The sequence below is a fragment of the Phasianus colchicus genome, chromosome Z, assembly GCF_987193195.1.
Source record: "Phasianus colchicus chromosome Z, bPhaCol1.hap1.1, whole genome shotgun sequence".
NCBI lineage: Eukaryota > Metazoa > Chordata > Aves > Galliformes > Phasianidae > Phasianus > Phasianus colchicus.
This window is the reverse complement of record NC_143476.1, coordinates 19,895,940-19,910,646: the sequence shown is the minus strand read 5'-3', so window position 1 is coordinate 19,910,646 and position 14,707 is coordinate 19,895,940. Positions and strand designations below refer to the sequence as shown.

Here is a 14,707-nt window from a genome sequence, read left to right as displayed (position 1 = left end):
GTGGGCCAGCTGTGTGGGTTCTATCCCTGCCCCCCCTCAGCCCCTCGCTGGCTGGGCTGTATGAGGAGTGAAGTCCTTGGCTCTCTGCAACAACCCCAAGCGTTGCTGTGTTTCCAACATTATACTCATCCTAAATCCAAAACACAGCACTATGCCAGCTACTGGGAAGAAAATTAACTCAACCCTGGTCAAAACCAGGATACTTGTTAATACAGAAAAACAGTAGCTAGAAAGACCATCCTTGCTTCTGGTGCCTTCTCCGAACAGCAATGAAACACCTCTCTGACAGACCTTCTGAGGTACTTGGGACTATTTCAGAAGAGAACTCCAACCTTTTGCTCTGCTGTTATTGTTTCTACATGGTATACAATTTGAGAAACAGCATTTATCAAATTACTACATAGTAGTTTCTGCTTTTTTTTTTTTTCTTATCAGGTAACTGTAGATGTGTTGGAAGGGTTCTGTAAATTATTCGCTGTATTCACAGTTACTCTGAGATTTCTCTTTCCATGTTACTTTCCTTGGATTCTTGTTACTTTTATGGGAATGGGGTGGACTCCTATTTTTACTGTAGCCAAAGTATTTGAAGGGAAAGAGTTTCAATTCCGGCCTTTTAAAGCATTTATTCTGAACATAAATTATTTATATCCCGACTCAATTTTATGCTAACAAGAGTGACCTGCAGCATCTGCTGTCTGTAAGATAAGCTGCTATCCGTCAGTAGTCAGAATGCCAATTTATATGCAATTCAGTGAGTCCATGAAGTAATTTACAGGAGCATCAATAGCTTTTCTTAATCCTTTGCCTTTAGTCCTAATTTTACAAACTGTGTGGAAGCTTTGGGGTCCAGTGGCAATAGTAGGAGATGGCAATTAAGTAACCTACAACCTGATTCCAAGATTTCTTTCACGTCATCTGCAGACCTTTCACTTGTGTATGCTCTCCTTAGGATTGCAAGCTGCCCCTCATAGAATGGCCTGGCTTGAAAAGGGCAATAATGATCATCTAGTTTCAACCCCCCTGCTGTGTGCAGGGTTACCAACCACTAGACCAGGCTGCCCAGAACCACATCACATTCATTCTCTTATCTTTTCAGCTAGGAAGTAATCTGTATTTTGAGCTGGTGTTCATATAGCTGTGCCTAAATAGTTCTGAAAATTTTATCTCTCTTTCCCTGAAGAGAACACCAGAACAGCAGTTGAAGCTCTGCCAGTTTTCTTGGCATTTTATATTTTGCCAAGTTGCACATTTTATGTATCTGGGATAGGAAGACATCTGTATTCCTAAGAAAAAAACCATGAACTTTTCCTTCAAAGTCATCTTTGTCTCCTTCCCTCTAGACTTACAGCCTTTCTGCAGTAATGCTGAATATAAACTTTTCTGCAAGAGTTGGAGGAACTTGTGCAGTTGGAAATTAGGTGATGACTAAAAGAGTTCTCCAAACTCGCGTCTTTGAAGTCTTGTAAACTGGCTGTAGAATGCTGCATAGGACACATGGGTGCAGTAAGGTAGATTTATGCCTTACAGGATAGTTGAAAAATACCAGTTGTGGAAAAGACACTGCCTTCAGAGAGGTGAACAGTGCAGTTTACCTTGCAGAAAATGTTAACTCCGAGGAGAGTAGGGTGGCTGCCCAAAGTCTGCTTTTTGTAAAGCTCTGCTTGGCAGGTTTACCCATTGCCAGTGAAACCAGTAACTGCTCTGCAGATTCTGAAGAATGTAGAAACGCACTAAGTTTCAGATCTGCTGACAAGTTTAATTTTGCAATTTGTAGACAAACATGTGCTTTCCCTTCAATATTTATTTTAAGTACCTGCTTTGGGAAGTGATCTTTTCAGGTTGGAGAAATCTGGCTGAAAATCCTCATGAAGTAACTAGTTGTTAATTGCTTGACTGCACAGCTTCTACTGCTGTTGCAGCATGGACTGTAGGAATATGTAGGGGAAAGAAAGCCCACCTTTCTGGTGGCCTTCTGCTTATCTGCTTCAAGTGAATGTTTTTCCTTCTTTAATATCTTTTTCAATCTTAAGGTTTCCTCATGAGACATCTGTTTCAAAATTACACTGTCTGGCTAGGGAAAGGGAAGCAGACAAAACTGCTCCAAGGGGAACTCTTAAACTTATTTTTCAGGCTCTACCGGGTGGAGATGTTTTGTTTTGTCAATCTTTAATGCTATTTCAAAATTTGTTTTATTTGCCAGTATCTGCTGGCAATAACCTTTGCCTTCCTGAAGCTTGCTGGAATTAGGATTTGGACACCTTGTTTTCTCCACCTTTTTGTAAACAAGGTTGATTTCTTGAAACCTAATTTCTAACTCTCACAGGGGCAAGGTGATGCCAGGTATTTGAAGTTTCATTTTGTTCTGTTGCTTGAAGGACAGATAGGTACATTTTAACGGGATAAGAGAAAATAATCTTTTATCAACGAAATTGAAAGAGCTAACATGTAAAACATGTTTAAGAAAGAAATATTTTTAATTGCCTTTTGTCAGTCTGGATACTTGTGTACCTGTTGTTCAGATCTCTGAAACTGCTGTTTTGTTTGTCCATGCTTAACCTATTGCTCCCTCACAGATCCTTTCTAGGTAACTTTTGCTCTGTTTACCACCCTCTTTCTGAGGAAGCTGAATGGCTCACTGTTGGAATTTACTATTGCTTCACATGGTTCATGGAACAGTCATTTTGACAGATATTTAAAAATAAATTCAGTTCTGCTGAGACATCATTATTGAATGGCACATAATGATCTGTGTAACGGACAGCCTAAAGCATCAGATCAGCTTCTGAACAACTGCTTTATTAACATCCTAAATAATTGTAATAGATTATAATTAATGGTATAAAGCCGTGCACAGCTTACAGCAAGAAGAATTAGCAATTAATATGTCAGAAGGCTGGGTGCTGGGTTGTTGTTTCTGTAGCCAACTTACTTGGTCAAGAATTTATTTTCATGTGACTGTTGGAAGGTTGAGTGCTCTCTTCACTGGTACAGTGCTGCTTCAAACTGCTTCTGGTAGAAGGCAGTGGTAGTGCATACCTCTGTAAATATTAGCTTTCAGTGTGAAAATGAAACAGTGTTTTGCTGGAAATAAATATGCATGTAATATCAAGGTAGCACGTAGATTTTGCTTTTAATGTGGAGATCTGCTTTCTGCTTTAGAATGGTTTGAGTGGCAGCTTCACTCTTTTCATGTGGGATTTTATTTGCTTGCTGTTCCATTTGATCAGGAAACTTTGGGGAAAAACAGCTGATTGAGAGTTAGAAATATGAAGACAAAAAAACAAAAATATTTAGCATATGGTCTCAACTTTACACTTCTGAAGTTAAAAAATGCAACTGACAGCTTTACTTTCCTGAGTTATATTGTCTGTTTTTAAAACGTTGGTCAGTAGTTCAAAAATACCTGGAAAATATTTCCCCTACTCTAAAGACACATGTAAAAGAAAATCAACCAATTGATTTTCTTTTGTAGCGTTTTCTTTCTGATATTTTCCTCAGTGGTATATAAATGTTCAAATACTTTTTATAAATGAGAGGTTTATTTTTATGTATCTTTATCAAGTGTGAGAGTTTGTTTGTTTATTTGGATATTTTTTTCTTTTTTGTAGGTTCAAAAGCAGTACCATCTCGGGGAAGCAGTAGCCTGTTGTGGGTCTCCTGAAGCAATAACTTAAACTAATAATGAGCAGATGATACCAGGTAAATGGTGTTTGGTTGATGCCACAGTGCCATCACTGTGGCAACACTGCTCAAGCAGCATCAAGAAGCCAGGGACTTCTGTGCTCCCAAGTCACTAGGAAACATGCCCAGTATCTCAGCTGCCAAAGTGACTGCAGTCTCAACATAAATATCTGTAGATCTCTCAGCCATGTCTGTTAGTGCAACAGAGAGTGATCCTCCTAGATTCTTCGTTGGTGGAGAAGATGGAGAAGAACTGTTGGATTCAGCCAGATCTACAGATTATGAACATTTCTATGACCATGGGGAAGAAGAGGAGGAAGAATATGACTCAGTATGTACTGTAGGGGAATATGTGTTATTTGTATGCTCTCTAGCATTATTTTACTTTGATATGATGTTAGATTACAAAAGTGTAATACTGAAGTGATGTTCTGAATGGGAAAATAACGTTCAAATTCAGTTGATCTTGTCACTTACGTTTGGAAATGTGGCACCCTTGAGATGTAAATGTACCTTGAATTTTGAAGTAGATGTACTTTACCTTATTGCAGTTTCAGATCAGCTAAGCTTTGCAGGCCTGATTAAGCTTCTGTTATTGAGCTTGATGTCCTAAACTTTATTATATTTATTTGTACAATCAGTCGCAAAAAAATATGGATAGTTTTTCTTCAGCGTACATTGTCAACTGATGCAGTGTCCTTTGATCTTCAGTTTGAACAGGCTCTTTGTATAATCAAAGAACATTAAGATGTTATAATTATAAAATAAACAAGAGAGTTAGGCAAAGCAGATTATAATAGCACGAAGAGAATAGATAGGATGCTTACCCGTATCCTGGGTTCGCTTAGGAAACTCCAGTGGAGTGAATCCCCAGAAGAGATCCTTCCCTACTGGTAGTCAGCTCTTAAATGGGTCTAGGAGAGGTGGAGCCAGGCTCCACCCTTTCCGGTAACACGGGTTAATTGCCTTCGTCTGTGATCCTGTGGCTGACTCATTGCTCGCCTCAGGTGATCAATCAGAGGTTCAGGCTGTGACTCAGCAGTTCCCTTACACTCTTCATATCTCTTTCTTCATCATATTGTTTTCTTTAAGACCATACGTGTCTTTGTTTTTGTTTCTTATCTTGGTGTATAGAAAGTGTATGGTTGAGGTTAATGTTATGTTATGGCTTAGAGCGCTCTGCAAGTATAATGAACTGAGTTGTATTACCAGGTCTTTGTCCAGCTCTTAACTTTATCATGAGTTGTCATGTTATGAAATTTTTAGCTGAATTTTACTATTTTTTTACTCTGTAACATTCTACTTTAGGAAACATGATATTAAATTTTCACTGACTGCAAGCGTGTCTAGGAAATTTGAAAGCAAAGAAATGTTAACAAAGCACTTGATGGTGATTAAACTTAACTGGGGAATGCCATGAAGGTACTGCAAGATTTGTAGCTCAGACTGTTCAGTGCAATCAGTGTATTTTAGCAAGGAAAGGTAACTGTCTACCTTTTAAAGAGCATTCATTTGAAATAAAAGATTTTTGTAGTTAGTCTGTTTCTGTCTTTTAAAACAAAGAAATATATTGGCTGTTCTCTTATGAATACCACCAGTGAAGGTTGTTTTTATTTATTTATTTATTTTAAAGCCTCACAACATGAAATAAATATAGAATACAAAATATAGGTATAGAATACAGAAATATAGAGTAATAATTCTTAGCATTAATTCCCTTTCTTATTAGGTAATGAACAGAGAGGCCTTGTGACTATGAGATTTAAAAATATTAAACAGTTTGAAAACAAATTGCTGGTTAACATCACAGGAAGTCATAGCATAATTTAATTTCTAGGCACATTTTTCATAAGGATGCAAAGAGACATGCTGTCTTATTGCAACATTACCTTCTGGTAAAAACTGACTTAGAGGTAGTAAGTGAATTTTATCAGAAAAGAAAATGCCTTCTCTAAAACTGTGCTGCTCTAACACTATTGCATTCTGAGAAAACCTAATATTTTTTCCCCTCCTCTTCAGCCACCTGAAAGACAGATTGCAGTTGGAATTTGTTCAATGGCCAAGAAATCAAAGTCTAAACCAATGAAAGAAATTCTTGAACGTCTCTCCATGTTTAAGTACATTACAGTTGTAATATTTGAAGAAGATGTTATTTTGAATGAGCCAGTAGAAAACTGGCCATTATGTGACTGTCTTATTTCTTTCCATTCTAAAGGTAAATATTTTAATAATACCATAAAAAATTTTGACATCTAAATGCTTTGTTTCCTAACTGTTGTTGTTGCTGGTTTTTTTTGCCTGTCAAAATCAGTGGTTTGACCTAGGAGTTGATTACTTCTGTCTTTTTAAGCATCAGTTATATTACATATAAGAACCCAAGCTTCCTAATTGATACTGTTTTAATTCCTTGAGAAAGTCCTGTCTGATGTGGTATATTAAAAGCTATTCCTTTTGTGAAACCAGTGAAAATAATGAGGAGTGTTAAACCAGTACTTACTTTGTCCGTTAATTCTGAATGTGTGCTCCTCTCTCTGTGGAGTGTTGGCTCTCTTGAGTTCATCTATCTGTGTTAATAGTTAGGTTTTTTTTGTGGGTTTATGCAGTGAGCCTAAGATGACCAAATGAAAGTTTTAATTTTTTTTTTTTTTTTTTAAATTAGGCCAAAGTAATAGAAGCCTTAGTTCTGCCTCTAAGAAAATAGGAGTCTGGAGGATGGAATAGAAGTCAAGACCTCTGCTTTTACGAGTCTAGAATGAAATCAGGCTACAGTTTTGTGATCATCTTAAGGAAATGTTAATGTTATCTGTTATCTGTAGCTGAGGGAGGGCCCATACCCCCTTTTATGCCATAAGACTTTCTAACTAAAGCTTGAAAAAAAATGTTCTACACTGTTTACTGGTTTTGTGTCCTGTAGTTTTAATTTATTTCTTAATAATATTGTAGGATTTCCACTGGACAAAGCAGTTGCCTATGCAAAACTCAGGAATCCATTCATAATCAATGACTTGAATATGCAGTATCGCATACAAGACAGGTAAGCAGTGATTACCTCTAAAAGTACATTTCTTCTAAGTCAGAATATGAGCACTGCATAACACTGCTTCTAATGTGCTATACAGTAGAACAAATAAAAGCACAGTGAATTTTGTTTTCCTAATGTGTTACTAGTTTTCAATGATATGCGTTTAGATATTCTTTTTCTTTTAATACTTTTATTTTGGTACTCTGAAAGTTACCAAGGTTGTAATTGAGTAATGCATTAGTTTAATATCTAGCAAATGTGAAACTTAAGCTTTGGAAAAACTAAGTGTAGCATAGATACTGATAGTAAGCATACAACCCTCTATAAGTAGCTTACTTAGGAATTTTTTTTTTAATGTTCCATAGGAACTTCTGGGAGTTGTTAATATTAGGAGATTGTGTGGTCCTTCAAGTCAGTTTTCTTCTGGGGCTTTGATCATGCACAGCAAGTAGTAACAAAACAATAGTGAACAAAGTACATTAACACTGGAGCATTTGGACAGTGTGTGGAGTTGCTATTTTAGATGCCTTTATTTGCTGTCATGCATAAACATTTTCAGTCTCTGTTAGTGTCTTTAACAAGAGAGCTATTAAAATTGTTTCTCTTGTCAGAGTGGAGAAGACAAGACTGGCACAGCAAATGGCATTTTTACTGGTACTGATGTGGTCACTGCAAAGGAACCATTGTATCAGTGACCTTTAGATTGTTATGTGCAGAAGTACAGTACATGTGTATTAAATATATAATAGTAATATATGCTTGCTACGTAGTGTTATTTTTTTAGATAACAATTGTATGTATTTTCCTCCTCCCTTCCTCATGGTCTATAAAAATTCAAATACTGTCAGGTTTTGCTGTCATGCTTTGGAACTTTTTCTTCTAGGAGAGAAGTGTATGGTATTCTTAAAGCTGAAGGCATTTTACTTCCTCGTTACGCAGTTCTGAACCGTGATCCAAACAATCCACAAGGTAAAAACTGATTACAAAACTGTTAACTAATGGCATCTCTTTGTTTCCCCTGGTGAGTGGTAGATACATAGCAGGAAGCTATTTCACTTCCTGGAAGATTAATTCAGTGCCTCAGAAATTTCTTATGCAATACTGAAGAGTTAACCCACAAACTTACTTTTGCTGCTTGCTGCCAGGGAAGTGTAAAAAACAGAAAAGGCATTGACACTGTGTAAGCCCTGTTCAGTCATACTTCAAACATGCATGTGTTTACAATACTTCTTTGATCACAAACCCAAAGCATAGCATTGTATGACCTCCTGTGAAATTCATTAGCTCTGTCCTCACCAAAACCAGTACAGTATGCATCTGAAAATTTGTGGTTCTGAACTGTGGGCTCACAGTCCTCTTGTAGCCTTCATAGACCAACTAGAATGTGAAGGCCTTCCAGCTTGCACTGAGATACAAATATGTCACTGTGCAGAGCAGTGTTCATGAACTTAACACTACCCACAATAAACAATAATTTCAGTTAGGAACTGGCAGAAACTACTCAGGCTACTGAATGCTCTTTTTTTGTAGAATAGAACAGATTAGTTTGGTTAGAAGGGATCTACAAAGATCATCAGGTCCAATTGCATGACCTCTTCAGGGCTAACTTTGAGTTGAGTGAATTACCCAAATGTCTCTTGAACATGGCAAGCATGGAGCACAACACCTCACTAGGAGGCCTGCTGGACAACCCAAATGGTGAGGAATTTTTTCTATATGTCCACTTGAGCCTCACCTGTTGCTACTTTGTGTCATTTGTATGTCCTGTTACCAATTACAGGGGAAGAGGAACTGACACTTCCCTTTGTGCTTCCCTTCCATAGGGAGTTGCAAAGAGCAATGGCATTGTATCTTGGCCATCTTTTTTGCAAACTGGACAACCCAAGTGCCCTCAGCCTCTCTTTACAGGATGTGCCTTCCAGCCTTTTTACTAGTTTTGTTGCCCTCCTCTGCTTGGTTACAAGGACCTTAACATCTTTTGTTTTATAGAGCCTGTGTGCGGTATTCAAGGTGTGGCAGCCCGGTGCTAAATATAGCAGAAGAATCATCTCTTTCAGCTGACTGACTGTGCTGTATTCAGTGCATTCCAGAATGTACTTTGCCTTCTTGGCTGTAAAAGCACACTACTGGCTTTATGTTGAGCTGCTGTCAGCATTGCCCCCAGGTTACTTTCTGCTGAGCTGTTTTCCAGCACTTGTCTCCCAGCCTCTACCCGTGTCTGGCATTACCTCATCCAAGCTGAAGAACTTGGCATTTTCCTGTGTTGAATTTCATTCCATTGCTGATTACCCAGTGTTCCAATCTATGTAAATTCCTCTGTAAGACCTTTTGTTCAGCCAGGAAGTCAACAGCATCTTTTTGTTATCATTTGCAAACTTGCTGAGGACACATTCTACTCCTGCGTCCAAATAAAAATGTTGAACAGGACTGGCCCTAGAATTGAGCCCTGTGCTGTCCAGCCACTGGACAAATATACAGTTTGAACTGTATCGAGCCAGGTCATTGCCCAGTGTAGTGTCCACCTGTCTTCACAGCTGGACAGTCTTTACAGAAGGATGCTGTGTGAGGTGGTATTGAAGGTGTTACTGAAATAAAAAAGAGCATATCTGTCCCCTTCCTTGTCATATAACCTTATCATAGGAGGAGATCAAATTATTAAAGCAAGACTTTCTCTTCATGAGCAAGCAAACAAATGTATAAGGGGAAAGTCAAATCTGCAGATAATCTGCTCTGAATACCATTTGCAATTATTTTCTTTTCTGTATTTGAAAGAAATGTAAGAGCTTTTTCTCCTAAAATGAAAACTGAGTAACAATAAGAAATTGCAATGACAGGTCAAGACAGTATGAGATAAACAATTAGTAAAATTGAAGCATTTCCATAGTTTGTAACTTCTAAGGGACAGAGAATTTTATCTAACAGTGTCTGCCCAAACCTGGGGGGAAAAGACTCATTTATTCTACATTTCTATGGAAATTAAACCTGCTGCATGCAGCCAGCCAGTAGTGGAAAGATCCATTAACTGAAATTCCAAAGACCCTAACAATCTGTGAAAGGTTCATCTGTTGTATGTTAAGGTAGTTCTCAGCCTCTTGAAAATATTGCATCTGGCACCACAAAATGGTTTGCTGTTTGGTTGTCATATCTCTGATGTTTGAAAAAAGAGTTCTAAAGAGAAAACAAACAGCTGGGAGTGGTTTCACGCTGAAGGGCAGCTCTGCTCCACCATGCTGCTCTCTCATCCTTCCTCCTCAGCAGAAATGGGGAGAAAATATGAAAATAAAATGGCCATGGGATGAGATAAAAGCAGGGAGATTACTCGCCAAATACAAGCATGTGCAAAACAGATGCAGTTTAGGGAGATTAATGTAATTTATTGTCTGTTGCTAGCAGACTAGAGCAGACTATCTTGCTCCGCTTAGATTCCTCCCACAGCATGCCGTCCTTCCCCATCTGATTCTGCGTGGGCTTCCCACAGCCTGCACGTTTCCTGGCACAGCTCTGACACCGCTCTGTACCATGGGGCCCACCCTTTCAGGCACTGGGGGAACCCTGTTGGAGCAGCTGGAGTGGTGCTGCTCTGACACAGCTGGGCTCTGTGAACACAGGCCCCCCTCCAGCCCACTTTCCACCCCTATTGCCAAAACCTTGCCGCATTACACTAGTGTCCTATCTTAAAAAATAAATAAATAAATTTTATGCGTGCAAGATTTGGAGGGAAAATTTCCTGTGTGATGCCACAAGAATCTACAGAAAGCCTATTAATGTAACACAATTGAGATGTGGTACAGCAGGTGTTCAGCAAATGTTGATTAAGTCTTTGTGCATTAATAACAAATCAGTGAACCAGAGATTCACAGCAGCCTTTTTATTTCAACCTCCAAAATTACTCCAAATCCCTAATAATTTTGTTCCGTGAAAATATTATTACATCTGTTGTTTGCATTGTTTCTTCAGAATGCAACTTGATTGAAGGAGAAGATCATGTGGAAGTGAATGGGGAAGTTTTCCAAAAGCCTTTTGTAGAAAAGCCAGTTAGTGCTGAGGACCACAATGTTTACATTTATTACCCAGCATCTGCTGGGGGTGGAAGCCAGAGGCTTTTTCGAAAGGTGAGGATAGCACGCTAAAACTATGGAGATTCCATCATGTTAAGTGACTATATTCTTGGATATGTTTTAATGACTGTAAAAGAGGTGAAATTAATTGGTGTTGAATTTGAAAGCTAGTCTAGCTTCCCTCCCCTGCCCCTCTTTCTTTTTTTTTTTTTTTTTTTTTTTTAATGTTGTAGATGACCAGCAGAATTGCTGAGCATGACGTGTCATTGTAGGGGTAGCAGCAGATCAGATAAATGCTCTTCAGGGGAACTTATAGAATGACTGAAGATTCCTGTTCTTTTCAGTAGATGTTCAGCAGGTGCTAATACTTACAGGTAGAAGCATAAACTATCAGTGCGTTTGGGTATGATCAAAACCTACTTGCTGTGTTTGGTACAGGAAATGTTTTCCCAGTATAGGTTTGTTATTTTAAGGAGTTTTGCAATTTCTCAGTAGCTTTCAAGTTTATTAATAGAAAAATATTTGTTTCAGATTGGCAGCAGAAGCAGTGTTTATTCCCCTGAGAGCAGCGTGAGAAAAACAGGCTCCTATATTTATGAGGAATTTATGCCTACGGATGGCACAGATGTGAAGGTATGATAACTACATGTTCTGACTTATATTTAAAGCAATCAAGTACTCCATGAATTTCTCAGTTTTAAAGATAAAAGTAAATCATTGTGTTGACGATTAATTTTAATTAAATTTTGGTAAAGTTCATAAAAAAGAATGACAGTTTTATCTAGCTAAACTCAGTACTTATAATATAGAGAAGTGGGGTTACGTCACTGGAATCTGATGCAGGAGGCTTATGTAATGTAGAAGCACCAGCACTTCTGCAAAAGGATTACTCATCCTGAAGACAGCATGTGGAGGCAAATTAACATTCATCAGTTTAATAGAGAGGTACTCACGTTAGTGGAAGTGGCTCTCAGGTACAGTGTCTGCTCTGGGGTTTCCCTCAACAGATACTGGTGGTGGCAGACCTGCAGTATATGCACACCACCTCTTAGCATCATATTAACTAGAGGCAGTTTCCCAAGCTAACGCAAATCCTTTCTTGTGGGTTGGACTCCTGTTCAGGCCATGATCTCTATTTTTCCATACAGCTCATAACTTGACACTTTTTTTTTTTTTTGTGATAGTATTAGTACTATACATACTTTTCTGTGTGAACAGACAGATATTGTCTAGGTGTTTTGTCTAAATGTTAAAAAAAAAAATCTGTAGCTGAGATACATTTTACCAAATAAGATATTCTTCTAATTAATAATCAAAAGTTATTTAATAAAATGATATGAAGTTGAAAAAGTAGTGAGTTGTGCTTATCTGTAATTATTTTTACTCTTTTGTTTATTTTCTAAATAGATTTAAAGATTAAGCATCATAAAAGAGTGAAAAGCAGTAACAGCACAGGTTCTACCTACAGAGATTGCCTGCTTTGTGTTAGTTCTGGCTGTTTTAAGCCCAGCAGTGAACAAGTATAATAAGTGTTTTACCATGTACATGAGAGATCACCATATTTAGACAAAGAGAGGAAGTTAGAGTGTATGATCTAATCCAGTCTTATGCCAAATAAGCTCTTGAAAAATTGCAGTTAACTTCTTCCACCTGGTGATACATGAGGGTGATGCTAATATTGTGTTCGCAGGCAAATTCCCCCCTTCCTAAAGATGTTCTGCTTAGTCTTTGTATGATTTTAGTGTGGAACACTTTACTCTAGGTTAATCTATGTAAGAGCTTTACTATATGTTTCTGAGGAGAAAAGTTTATAGGAACTTGAAGAGATGCATATGACTTGAGGGTGCAGCCTGTTTTGACTGCTGTTAAATGGTAGACATCAGACAGCATCTGCAGACTTGAACAGCGCATATAAATAATGGATTTATTTTTTTTTTAATAACAAGAAGCTTTACACTACACAGTTTTATCCATTTCATTTTTGGCGTCTGTTTTCTGTCTTCTAATCTCAGCTTGCTAGCAGCCTAAGTATTGCAATTGTCATTCAAATAGCAGATTCTCACTCAGGTCTTCAAGGATATTGATGATAATCCATGCCTTAAAATCACTGTCTAAGACACATTTGTTACGATCTCTTTTTCAAACGATGTCCTGCAGGACTTTGCATCTGAGAGCTGTCTAAGGAAGTGTAGCTGCCTACTGCTGCTCCCTTAAATCGAACACAAAAGGAAAACCCGGTAGAGACTAGCCACATTTACTATACATACTCTCAGTATCACTTTTTAATCTCACATCGTTGAAGGCATTACATGGAAGGAATGTTGTCAGCTTAAACTTCCAAACATCATGCAGAAAGATACAGTCACAACTAGTGCAGTTTCTTCATCTAAACCATGCTGTTATTCTACTTCTTAAGAACTAAGAAGTTATCAAGAGCATGGCAGTTCTCATGACAGCACTCTTCAGTTTTGTTTAAAAGTCGTTTTAACGTTTGATAGCAGCCATCTGTTTTATCTGAGTACTATTTTGGTCAAAGATTAATGGTCTTGTTTTCAAGTACAGTAACAGTATCCCATTACTGAGAGCTGTTGATGAGTGTCTTAATGCACAGGCCAGCTAGTTGATTGAAGTGAGTATGAAAATTGTAGCACAGGAGGTAGTACAATCATTCTCTCAGGCTGCTGTCTTGTAATGCCAAAACTGGGCAGATTGTCACTTCCTTCAGTCTTACCTAAAATATGAAAGTATTTTTTTAATTATTTTTTTTAATTAATTTAGTCCCGCCACCAGGTTTCTAAAATCAGTGGAGCTCAATTATTTTTGAGTTAATCTGCTTTCCGAGTGCTGCAGATGTTTTGAAGAAAAAAGCATTCTTTAACTCTGTGTATTTGATGAACAAATTAATTTTTGTTCATCAAGTTCTATGTTTTATTTTCTTTACATGTGTTTCAGCTTCATCCTCAATGGCCACTAAATAGTGGGTGCTCTGTGAATGCCATACCATAGAGAAGGGTACTTCAGAGCAGAATTATCAATGATAACAACTGCTAGTATCTTCACAAAATCATAGAATATAAGGTTGCATAGGGCCTCTGAAGGTCATCTGTTCCAAACCAATGTACAAACAGGGACATCTAGAAGAGACTGTGCTGTGTGATTGCAGTGATTATCACATTTGAGATAAACTCAGAAGGATGTATGGATAAGTGTGATGTAACTTAATTATACTGAATCAAGATAATTTATCTTTTTTGATAAAGGTGTACACAGTAGGTCCTGACTATGCTCATGCTGAAGCCCGGAAGTCCCCAGCTCTTGATGGCAAGGTAGAGCGGGATAGTGAAGGAAAAGAAGTGAGGTATCCAGTCATCCTGAATGCAAGAGAGAAGTTAATTGCTTGGAAAGTATGCCTTGCCTTTAAGGTAAGCTGATTACTTTCCTATCTGATCAAACGTTTAATACTAATTAATTGTTTACTACCTGAAACTTCTGTAGAGTTTAAATGACCAGAGCCAGCAGTGATATTGTATACTCTGTGCCCCTGATAGTGCATATTTTAGACCTTGAGCAGAAGATGAAAAGTTGAACTTCCACACTGATGTTTTTTTAATGCAAAAAAAATCTTTAAATGCAGCGAGAAGTTCTGGATGTGTTGCTTAGTTGCATGAGTTTCCCATATGTTTCCTTACATGTTACTTTTGTGCTTTGCTAGTCCACAGTGTATTTGTTCTATGCATAACCATATTAGTGGTTTCTAATTAGGGAAATGCATCTTCAGTAGTCAAGTTTTTGCTGCTCTTGTTACCTGGTGTCTGCATTGGACCTCAGTAAACATTAATTTCTTATTGACATGGCTAGCTTTTCTTTATTCAAAGTGTTTGATAGAGTCCATTTTTGTATAGTTCTAAGTTTCCTGTATTAAGACTTCATTCAGTCTTTTCTGTCC

At 37.8% G+C, this 14,707-nt stretch overlaps 1 protein-coding gene across 12 annotated transcripts in view; it reads left to right on the top strand.

Moving 5' to 3' along the window:
* PPIP5K2 (diphosphoinositol pentakisphosphate kinase 2) overlaps positions 1-14,707 on the top strand; it is a 53,005-nt gene that overhangs the window by 4,897 nt on the left and 33,401 nt on the right. For all 12 annotated transcript variants that reach the window (XM_031594509.2, XM_031594518.2, XM_031594517.2 and 9 more), the window contains exons 2-8: positions 3,609-4,012; positions 5,701-5,896; positions 6,625-6,715; positions 7,587-7,672; positions 10,661-10,815; positions 11,293-11,394; positions 14,022-14,183. In XM_031594509.2, the coding sequence (XP_031450369.2) occupies positions 3,869-4,012; positions 5,701-5,896; positions 6,625-6,715; positions 7,587-7,672; positions 10,661-10,815; positions 11,293-11,394; positions 14,022-14,183 (936 nt within the window). In that variant the 5' untranslated portion in view covers positions 3,609-3,868. The remainder of the gene's footprint in view (positions 1-3,608; positions 4,013-5,700; positions 5,897-6,624; positions 6,716-7,586; positions 7,673-10,660; positions 10,816-11,292; positions 11,395-14,021; positions 14,184-14,707) is intronic.